At 38.6% G+C, this 12,128-nt stretch overlaps 1 protein-coding gene across 1 annotated transcript in view; it reads right to left on the reverse strand.

The window, feature by feature from the left end:
• The window catches only part of LOC149802844 ((E3-independent) E2 ubiquitin-conjugating enzyme UBE2O-like), a 100,828-nt gene that overhangs the window by 45,950 nt on the left and 42,750 nt on the right, over window positions 1-12,128 (reverse strand). The window contains exons 9-10 of the mRNA XM_089952299.1: window positions 7,482-7,584; window positions 5,634-5,739 (exon numbers count right to left, since the gene is read on the reverse strand). Of these exons, the coding sequence (XP_089808425.1) occupies window positions 5,634-5,739; window positions 7,482-7,584 (209 nt within the window). The remainder of the gene's footprint in view (window positions 1-5,633; window positions 5,740-7,481; window positions 7,585-12,128) is intronic.

Below are 12,128 nucleotides of genomic sequence, written 5' to 3' on the forward strand. Positions count from 1 at the left end.
TATTGTGCATACTATGATACAGGAATGGTGAATAGTGATACAATCCACTTTAGGGCCATACACAGCTCCTGATCACTGCAAGTCTTCATCTCAGGGCCTTACAGACAAAACAATGAAGTGTAAACTTGATCAGATTATTCTTCTTAACTAAAATGATAAAACACAAAACTTATAATTTCAGCATTAGGTGTTTAAATACCACTTTAGATGAGAACTGCATTTAAAAGTTATAAACATTTTTACATACATCAGAGTTTATTTCTTCTAATCCAACTTTAAAAAGATCAACTCCAATTCTTCCAATGAAGCCAGATTTTTGACAACAAGGTAAAATCAAATGCTGAACTCCTACTACACTAAAGCTGATTACACTGACCCTAACCTTTGATTTTTTTTGCCCCAAGATCAGTAGGCTTCGTTTTTACCCCCAAACCATTTCTTGCAGTCACTATGACCTTGACCTTTGGCTCTGAAATCAATAGGCTCTTTTCTTACCCCAAGTGCAAGCCATCCACAAAGTCTGGTAACTGCTGATGGTGTACAACTCGGGTTATTTGTGTGTAAATAAAATAAAGAACTGATGGATGAATGGACAGCAATACATACTCAACCTTATGGATGTCATATAAAACAGAAACTGTTCTCTACAAAGTTTACACTACAGCAGTAGCAATTATTTTACTATCTTCAATACACTGCTTAGGTAGCATGATCAAATTCATTTCTTACCAATTCCCTGTTGTGGTAGCCTATGACGGTCTGGACTAAAAATATGCTCACAAAACATGAATGTCCCACCAAAATCCCTGAGAGTGACATATGTGTAAAACCAGTGGTATGGATGAACAGACAGATAAATAGAAAAGATTAACATTATTTCATGAACAGACATAGCAATCTAAAGAAATCTGCATGTAACACCATAAAAGGGGATTAACTCTGGAAGAGTGCATCAGACGATGATGAAGCAATATCTTTTTATGTGGATTACTTAAGTTTTTCTTTATCCTTCAGGAATACAATTAAAATTGTGTAACTGAGCAGTTGTTGAGTGACACCACAATGCAAGACATATTGCTCTCTAAGTTTATGATAGAGCTGATTTGTTTGGTTTTTGGAATATTATTCTGATACCTCATAAATCCAGCCTTACTAAATGCTGAAAAATTGTCTTATTCTGTATATTTCAATAGACAAAGGACAATAACTCTTGCCCATTACCTCCCTTTGGCACCAACAGGTGTCACTAGTTTTTACCTGAGCAAGATACTAACAAGGATGCTCACATGGCAGGGTGGTTGGGAGGGTTTTTAAGTAATGTGATTGGGTAAATATTCAATGTGAAAAATAATATCCTTAAAAATTTGCTTTCTCATTTGTATACATTCCCCAATCACATTATGTAAGGGGAATAAGTAATAGGAGGAGGGGATGCTAAGCATTCAACCTCTACCTTGGGTATCCTTATGGGGAAGAATAACTGGATTCCCCATCTGAATGATAACTGGTTCTCCCAATTACATAAGCAACTCAGCCAGGGCTCAATTGACTTGTGACCCTAACATATGGTTAAGAAGATGAATACTGAAATCTCCTTACCTATAGAATTTCACCAGCAAATCCAGTGAAGCTAACAGGCTGTGCTGATTGATCTAGTTGGGTCTGGTGGCCATCTGTGCTGCTGCCACTGGACCTACCAGATTCAAGGTTTGCCTCTGCAATGCTAAATCTCTGGGAAGAAGGCTCAGGGAGGTTGACTCTACATGCCAGTCAACAGATTCTAATATATCTCAGATCGAAACATTGCGTTTGAATGTGGGGCTCACTGAGATAGCTTGAAGCTTCTGAGCAGTAATCTTCATGAGATGACACTGATCTGGTGAGATATCAGAGTATGCCAAGCATAAAACCCACTTCAGTCATGAAGCATGGGCTTAAAGGGTGATATCCTGTGTCTCCGCTCACACAGGAAGAAGAGGCATTTGTGCATGCCATGATTTGTAGCTGTACATTTTAAGTAGTGCTTGAAAGTACGAATGGGAGCTTGCATGCCTGCTGTTTTTGACCTGTCTATGGAAGAAAGTGAGCTAGTGAAGGCTCTTTGGTTACTGATGGATGGTCACCTATTTTGGGCTACAAAGACTGGTTGTGTAAAAGGAACCACTGAACCTTCTGATCTGAAATGAAGAGTTCAGGTTGATATAAAGGCATGCAGCTTGCTTACTCTGCATGTGGAAGCTAAAGCTATCAGGAAACATAATTTGTACCATAGTCACTTTAGCAAAGTGTGGGCTAGAGGTTTGAATGGATTCAAATCAAGCCATGTTAAAACCCTGAATGGGTTCCATATGGAAACAGAATGAGGAGAGATCAGCATTCATATACCTCCAAAGTGTGCAAATGTGAGTGAAGACCAATTGCTGGAGAGACCATTTTGTGTGAAGGACTTGACCTCTCCTGGATAGAATGTCAACCAAGACAATGAGTCTGCTGGGAATGTGTCTGATTTTTACGCTGATATGGAGAATGTTGCACCAATATATAAACTGCCAAATCCAAATATACTGTCAAGGTGATTTGGTGACTCCTTGTTTGAGATAGGTCACCACCAGAGTTGTCCGACATGATGAGAAGCATTTTTGCATGAGAGTCGATCTTTTCAGGAGCGAAAAGCATTGATGACAGCCTTCATTTCTAGGATGTTGATGTTTAGAGGCTGTTTCCCAGGCTCCCATGTGCCTCTGACAGTAGCAAAGTCCAGCAACAGGTGGGCACCGCAGCCGTGTGCACTGGTGTCGGTACACACTGTAATTTCCATTTGGGGCTTCTTCAGTGGGATTCCCATAGTCAGCCAACTTGGGTTGCACCACTGATGCAGGAATTGTGACTGTTTGATCAAAAGGACTGAAAAGGAGTGCTATTGTGCTCACAATGTCCATGTAAAAAGGAAAACTGAGCAGGATCAAGTCTGCTGCTGCAAAGAAGAAGCAAAGGAATTGCAAAAACTCTCTTGCTGAAATCCAAGTTCTCTTGGAAATGGATTCAATGAGTTTAATTATTCTAATTACATGACCACAAAGAAGTTGCACCAGATTCCAGTTGGTTAAAAATTCCATATCCACATGGACAAAATTCTGGGATGTACAGAGGTCTGACTTTTCCCAATTCACTGGAAAACCTGGATGATCAATGAGAGAAGAAATCATTCCTGCCCTGGGGTAGGATAGAACTTACCGTATGTTTCTGGAGGATGTCATCCAGGTACACTGCCACTGTTGTAGATGACATCTATCAGAACAGTATGAAGATGTAATCCATAATCTCAGTAAAAGCCCAAGGGCTGATGTTGAAGCCAAAGGGAGACTTTGAACTGATAAACTGTGTGACATATGGATAAGGATGTGAAAATATGCATTGGACAGATTGAGACTGATGGTATACTTATCCCACTGAATGGAGAGGAGGACTGAACTTGCCACCTACATCCTGAATTTTGGAGGTGCAATGAATTGGTTGAGGTAACTCAACTAGCTCTTTGCTTTCTGAAAAGGAAACAGCCCTGAATAAAACCTTGGGGGTTGTGGTCTTTGCACAAACTCCACTGCCTGAAATTTTTTATTAAGAGCAATCATATCTAAGTTGTAGAACTGCATACTTCTCCTGATCTGATGTTAAGAGGGGAGAGGAGAGGGAGGGGTTTGTTGATCAACAAAGCTCGAAGTCTCTCCAAAGAACCTGCATCACCCCCTACCCCTGTTATGAAGGAAAAGGGAGATCCTGTGAGCTCAAAATTTGGTTTCTTACCACCTCTGAACGATTCCTTCCTAGGAATCTATAATGGTTCAAATGTGACTGAGAAGATCCCTTGTCCTGAGGCCACTTAACATCCCTTCACATTGGCAGGGGCTGAGTGGTTTCAAATGCCTTTGTGGGTTGAACACAAGGTGGATGGGCAGTTCCTGAGCTGTCTGCATCTGAACTTCCTCCTTTCTTCCTCCAAAGCAACAGTACCCCAAACAGGGTTGTCCAGAAAGAAAGGGTATGACAAGGTCTGAGCAACATGGATTGTAGTCATGCAACACATCATATCAGTTGTAAATTAGCCATCAAAGTATTAGCCCTGGTCATTAACCCTAGCAATCCTGGCCACTGCCTCCCAAGCATGATTGCCGGGTATCTCTGTCGAGTCTGAAACTGCCAATGAGGCCAAATCCAAAACTGAAGAAGGGGCAACGTCAACCCAAACTAGCTCTGACGTGACATGGAGCACATTTGTACACCTTATAAAACAAATATGAACAGCTGCTATATTCTTGTCAAGTGCCAGGAGATCAGTGCTTAAGGTATCTGTCGTTTTAAGTCAAGCTGATTTGGGAAGGAACCAGAAAGATAATGTCTCTGCCTCCTTGTTGAGATCTACAGATTCTTTAGAGTTGCTGTAGGGAGTGGAGGGCGTACTGAAGTAGCCAACACTCTATAAATGTTATTGAAAGCGTCTTGAAAGGCAAACTTCAGTCCATTCCATTTCAGATCTGAGTATAATGTGAAGGATGGTGGATTTGATGGAGCTTTGTCGCACTCACTGTGCACACAAAAATGGCTTGGGCTAGAGGAGGATAAATGATATGTTATTATCCAGTACAGCAGCAAAGCTAAAAGCTAGCAACAACTGCAGACCTGCCAATCCTGACAAGTCCATCTCAGTAAAGCAGTTGATTTTTTTTCCATATATTTTTACCAGTTTTCAGTAAGGTGTAACAAAATATCAATAACTGCTATTGTAAAGCTGGAAAATATAATTAAAAGTTCGACCCATCGACAATAAACATTATGTTCAACTGAAAAGTTTGTAAAATATGCATAGACTTTTTTTACCACTAGTACAGTTGCACAAATTCTAGTTCCAAACCCTATGCAGCTCAATGGCTTGTTGTTATCTCTCAACTTTAAATAATCCTTGGAAATTCTTTTCCATTTCACATGACGATGGCAATCACATCTCCTGCCACGAGACATATTCAAATTGTCATGTGATGTCCAATAAACGTAATTGTGTTCTTTCCAGCTTTAATTCACTAGAATCTGAATAATTCTTTTTATTCTTCTGTGTTGATTATTAACACTTTTCCAGAAGCTTATTATCCCTTTCGTCTGAAATATGCATCTCTTTCTGGACGCCATTAAAAAAAATTCTATAATCAACAGTTTGATCATGCAGATGCTTCGCATGAACAAATAGGTGCAGTTCAAAGTGTCTGGGGTGCTGCTGTAAAGTTAGTCTGGTTCCCTGACTAATTTCACTAATTCCAAGATGAAACCCAGATCCAAATAAAACAGATGAACCAATTATCCAGATTTTTCAGCAATGATCATTTTCCCATAGTTTTTGCCAATATGTCATAAGTTCGTATTTTAAGGGTAATTTTCGTAAGACTTGAGAGTCTGCAGCTGGAAGGCAATGGGCAAAAGTTATTGCCCTTTGTCTATTGAAATAAAAAAGGAAAATTTAGTAGGGTTGGATTTTCGAGGCATCAGGATAATATTCCCAACATAATGTGCTTGGGGAATGTTTTTGAAGGAGAAAAGATAGTAAATGATATATAAAATCTTATACATTGGGGTAAAGAACTGACCTCAAACCCTGAGATACGGATGACTGTATTGGCAGGCCTGAAAGTGAAATCTGGGTGATCCTTGATGTCATACACACTGATTTCCACTGGTTCAGATTCCTCGGGTCTGAAACAAAATGTATTACATCCTAATACAATTTGTCTGTCTCATGATTATTCTAACCCCACCCACCCCCCAACATTAACAGCAAACAAACACCTACATAGGATTCCCTAAAATTTCATAATGGACGCTTTTGGAAAAGATGGCTGTAATGTAATGTGTTTACTTCTGGGTCTTCTTCAGAGGTACAAAATATCAATATTGTTACAGTATAACTGACTGTATTTTCTAGATATAAATACAAATATTCAAAGACAGTCAGTTTTATATGATACAATCGGTGCATACCCATAAAAGCTGGAAGCAATCAGAGGATCTCAAAGTTTTAATAAAGTTAGAAAAAACAACTGCTGATAGGATGATACAAATGTGTCTAGGTCTATATCAGCAAGCTGGTGTTGATCGGAAGATTATATATACTGTTACCTGCAGAAGATTAAGATAGAGATAACTAATTTTTGTAATATTTTTTTTTTCTCGTGAATAATTACCCAATCATAATACCTAGGACAACTACTAGCTCCTCACAAATCCAGCCCTCCCAGATAACACTTTTAGCTAAAAGGAGCTAAAAGTTATCTTCCCACCAGTATGGTGATTAGGTAGAGTGATCTCCACCTAATATAGGAATTGGCAGCAAAACGTGTGGACAGATAAATGATTACTTCTGACTGATAAGTATATTAATTGTCATTAATGGTTGCAGGTACATGTTTGATCCAAAATAGGGTAAACATTTACGTGTTTTGCTCTCCTACCAATAAGAGTCAAGATGTTTGCTAGCTTCCACTTCCTTTAAGTCATTAATTTCTTTCCTCCATAAACTGTTTTGGTAAATCTCCTAAAGTGTTGGCGTTTGTTTTATCGGAAAACAATTCCATCAGGCCAAGCAGAAGACAACAATCCTTGCTTCCCTTGATAAAGTAGTCCCTATCGCATGGACACCATGACTGAGGTGACTGGTCTAAGATAACCAGACTGAGATAGGAAAAGTAAGGTTAGCAAAACAGGTAGATTTCTCTGTCACATGGGTGAGAAAAGGTAATCTGTAGTCCATCTAACTGTCAATCAATAGTGACTTCACAGGTGATAAAAATTAATTACCTAATGGCACAGATGAAAATAAAATCCATATCAGCCATGTTTATCTTTATCAAAGTTCTATTAGATCTTCAAATAGCGCAAAGTGCAAATGTAAAATCATATAATGAATTGTAATCCTTAATTATCTTAGAAATATTTTAAATTGTTTATACATTTTCATCTGTTAAACATGTCAAGTATCTGCAAAATATTAACATTTATTAGTTACTGATACATATAAAATCATGAGTATTTGACCCATTTCATCAAAGATTTTTCTATTCACAGTTCTACTTTTTCTTGAAATTCAGAGGGCCAATTATCTGGACTAGACGGATTGTGCTGCCATGCTGTTAAACCCTCTACATATACATATATGCATTCATCTATCAATACATACCATCAGTCAAAGGTAGACATATTCAAGAATTTCTCCACATGTATTCACTGATTTAAGTAAAAACTAGATTACTGCTTTATCATTTTAAATTCAAGTTAATTCTGCTTCATAAGACACTTTTCTTTTTCAGAAATCCACCAATATTTGCTGTAAAAATACGATCAATTTCAAATATACAAGCTGACAATCATTTCACAAATAACTGACTGTTGCTCATGTTAAAACTACTTTGATATCCAGTCGATGGTGCACAAAGACATACCTGTTACATTTTCCAGATGTGAATGGGGTCAACCATTTGACTGTGCACACCCTTCCACTGTGATCACAGTTGATGATGGCACCATACCGATTAGAATTTATTTCTGCAACCAAAAGATAATTGTTTCAGCATCATATAGTTAAATTTCTGTCAATCAGAGATGAGGTTTTACAGCAATGGAAACTACAAAACCAATTTTTGAACTTGAATAATGTTAAATATGCTCCTCTGATAAAGCTTATCTGATCATTATACATATGAAGTATCTCGACTACTTAGCACATATACCTTCCATCCATGACACATTTTGGTTTGTTTTTATCACTAAATGCTCAACTGTCATCAGCTTACCGAGAAAAAAGTCATACAAGAGTGGTCTCACCTTGAATAGAGGAAATGGCACAAAATTCCTTCATTCATTAGTTACCAATAGCACGAAAGTGCATGCTCTATCCGGGATGACACTGCATAATGTATATGATTATGTGTTGTTATTAAAGAATTTCCTCAGCATGATATCCAAATTTTTTTAAAAAGTGCTACTAAAACGAACAAACCACACCAGTCAATTTCACTACTTAACCTTAATACTATGGAGGGAGTTGCATCCCCTTACTCCAGAGTTGGCACTGACTCTAGTATCCTTATGTAATAACAACAGCTTTCAAAATATTTTTACTTCATTATGAAACCAATGAGAGACCATGGAGGGCAATTGGCTGAACTCATAATTCAGGACCTACATCAAAATGAGCCTTCTGAGAAGAATGGTTTCTCAGATGGGAGCTGGAGATGTTTATCAGGATTCTATTCCATAACTTCTGTAATGTCCGAGAGCAGTTTCAATCCAGCACTAGGCTGGTATCAACTGCTCAGACTTCATGAGTTGATATGCAAAAGAAATTTGTATGGACTTGGGTTAATTCTGTGTGAGAAAAAAAATAAAACCAAGGATGACAGAGCCTTTGTGAATATACTGTTCCCTGGAGTGATAAAAACATCTAAGAGCATCCTCTTTGAATAAGTACAGTAAGTTTTAGGTATCACTGAAAGACTTGGTGATATCTTGAAGACATCTTTGCAAAGAAAAGTTTAGTGAAGGTCAAGTTTCCAATTAAAGGGAGCCTATTATAGTCAGTAAAATCAAAAACCATCATGACAGAAACTAAATTATTTTGGTAGAATTGAAAAAAAAATTGGGTGGCTCAATAAGGCATAAAGTTAACTGATTCTGCCTGATAAGGCAATGGTGATGAAAAGGAAGCAGATCTTATATAAAAAGTTGGTACAGTAGTTCAAAAGATGACTTGTTTAACTACATCAGAACTCAATGCAAGTACCATTTCAGACAAAAGGCCAAGAGAAGTCCAAATTAGCCAGATGATCAAAACAGAATGATAACAAAATGTGTTGAAAATCCTGAAAATGTAGCCTTTTATAGAAACAGATGCTAACTTCTTCTGCTTGAAAAGCCAATGAAGGAAGCAAGTAATTTATAGTACTGAGGATATTAATAGAGTGATGTTTCTCTGCAACTCTCCACCTGAAGTCTTAGTCCTCCATGCCTAAGCAATTCTTCCACCACCTCTTCTTTCTGAGGGCTTGTTTGAGCCAGGCATGCAAGTTCAGCATTTGGAAAACCGTTATATGCTGTTGTTTCAGCAGGCTTGAAGATGGTAGAATTTTTCTGGAAATCTGAGCCACTGAATTAAGGTTGTTCTTTATCCACTATTTCCTTGCACTGAAGGAGCAAACTGCACTAAGATTCTCTAGCCTGGAAAAAGACCCTGGCAATTATAAAGAATGGTGGAGTGGCAAATACACTAAAAATTTCCAATTCAGTGAAATAGTATCAACTGCCAAGCCTTATACATTTGGGCCTGGGCAGATGAAGGTTGGAAACTTGGCTTTCCACCTCACTGGAAAGAGATCCATTAGTAATCAACCCTACCAGCTGCAATTTTGGAGAAGAGGTGAACAGACCATTCTGAATACATTGATTTTGCTGGACACTGATTCTGCTAGGATACTGTGCCTGCCATAGATCAGTCAATGTTAAAACTGCATTAGAAAATTTCCAACAAGAGCGTACAATCTGGGTACACACGTTTTCCCTTTACTTCTAAACCAATTGATGGCAGAAGATTAGCAGAAAGAATCAAAATACCTTGCCCAGATAGTGTCTCATGCCCTTATCAAAGAGGCATTCACTATGGCTTTTATCTCCAGAAGGTTGATATGCAAGGATCACTTGTAAATGGACCAAGCCAAACTCACTTCATAGAAGGACGGAAGGACATGGGTATCTGTTAGTTATGCTGTCATGAGATTTTCTCCTATTTGCAGAGACGGAGTCTCCTGTAATTTGAAACTTGTCATCATTTGATCAAGTTTACAAAGTTTTGGCCCCCACTCTTATCAAAAGTTAATATACAAAAAAAACTCAAATGTATTAACACATAAAAATGAACACTTGCTGATATGAACACATTGATTACGTACCATACAGATTGAAACTGCTGAACTAAAATAGGTATAATGCAACTTGTTTGCACATAAACAAGTGTTTTGCAATAAAAGAAGGAACTTATTTGGTAAATTAAGTTTACAATACTGACCTACTGACCATAATGCAGAAATCTGACGATTTTGTCTCTCCTCCACCCCTATTTTAGAAGGTAGTTGACCATGGCCAAGTTGTCAAATATTAACAAGATAGTCTTGCATTGGATGCATTCCACCCACCCAACACATGGTATGCATTCAGAATGGCCTTCATCTACAGGAGGTTGATCTGAAGTCAACCTGACATCTGTGCAGATTGTGATTTATGGCTGTCAAGTGTCCAAGGGCATTCCTGTTGAAAACCACACAGTCTTGTCACTGAACCAGGAAGTATTCAATTTCAACTGAGATCCTAACTTGACGATCCAAATGATCCGAGATCAGGTGCCATTGTACCTGAAGGTCCATCTGCAGAGGGCACATATAAAAGTGGCTGAGATGCAAGAGAACTGTTTAAGTATACTGTCCAGGAACATTAATTTTGGTTTGGAGGATGATGTCCTGTAGTGAGCAGTGACACAGTCCAACGTTGTGGTGAAGGTCCAGGGACTGAGATTGAGGCTGACTGGAAGGGTGCAAAATTGAAGTGAAGGTATTTCTGCACAATGATTAAATTAAAGGAGAATATGGAAACATTCATCAGACAGGTCAAGACTGATCACATATTCATTTTGAACAGACAGATGGAGATCCTGAAGCTTGAGGCAATAACAAATTGATTGAGTTTGCTCAAGTCTATGACCAGCTTCTACTTTCCATTTTCCTTCATAACCCAAAACAATCTGATACAGAAGCCTGGGGAATCCAGTTTTGTGCCTACCTCAGTTGTCCACTTTAAGTGCATAAAGTCCAAAATCTTCAGCCAAATGTGTTTTCAAGGGGACAATTGGAGTTCACATGAAGGGGGGTGGCTAAAGATGGAAATCAGAAGTCCCTCTGAACCTATTTTTGGATAACCCAATTACTTTGTGGGAATAATTCCATCCAAGTATGGTGAAAGAGAAGGTGTCAAGTACTCACAGGAGACCCAACAGCAGGCATGGGGACAGCAAGTCATTGATGACAAATGGGAGGCTTGAGGGAGGATAAAGTTCATTTCTTGACTACCTGTAACTCAACTGGCCTCAAAAAGAGAGAGTAGTTGTAGATTAATGGCTATGTGAGATTACTGATGAAGATCATCCCTTCTCTGATAAGCTGCCTGCTGGGGTCATGCAGGGAGAGGGGACTGTACAAGGAGCTGAAAGGGGAAGTCTTATTCTACCTGTTCCCTGACCTCCTCAGTGGGGAACTCAATGGCAGATATTACAGGAGCACAGAATGATAGAACTTGAGAGAAAACAGAGCATGAGTACATCTTTTCTTACTTCAGTGTGGTGAGCTGCCATATGTATAACCTTAGTAATGCATGTAAATGCTTTCCATGTTTGGTCATTTCCTGCTTTCTCTGCTAGTTGAAAGATAACCAAAGAGCCAGGTCAAGAAAAGAGAAAGTCATGATGACATTTCTCATTAATTTGGACATAGCACTAAATATCTATTAAAAGTAGAGAGGACATGCTGACTGCAATTATATCTTGCTTAAGCTTGGTATCAGAGTCAATATGTACCAATAACGTGAACATTTAGCAGGTAACTATTTGAAGAAAAAAGCAAGGGCATTACCAGGATTGCAAATTCTCTCCAAGATGCTCAGCAATTTCTGCAATCTTCAATGGTTCAAGTAAAATTCAGAAGGACAGATATTTGTTGTTGTCATCAGCTTCAATCTAGGCCCTGAAATACTAACTGCAGGAGGAGGAGGAGGAGGGAAATCTCAGGGAGGCATAATTCTTGATATCTCTTCAACTGCCTCCTTGAAATTAAATTCAGTTCTCACCATAGTAGGATCAAAAAGGTCATGTAAATCAGTATATTTATCTTCAAAGGAGCAGAGAATGTCCCCATCCTGTATGCTTGTGTCCAATGGTACATCATTCCATAAGGCAATAATGAAAAAAGTCTTCACCATCCATCGCCAAGGATCTGCTAGTAAAGTGGGCTGTGTCATATCTAACATAGAATTTGGTCCAGCTGTGGAAC

The sequence above is a fragment of the Sinohyriopsis cumingii genome, chromosome 3 (assembly GCF_028554795.1).
Source record: "Sinohyriopsis cumingii isolate HCF-2022 chromosome 3, ASM2855479v2, whole genome shotgun sequence".
NCBI lineage: Eukaryota > Metazoa > Mollusca > Bivalvia > Unionida > Unionidae > Sinohyriopsis > Sinohyriopsis cumingii.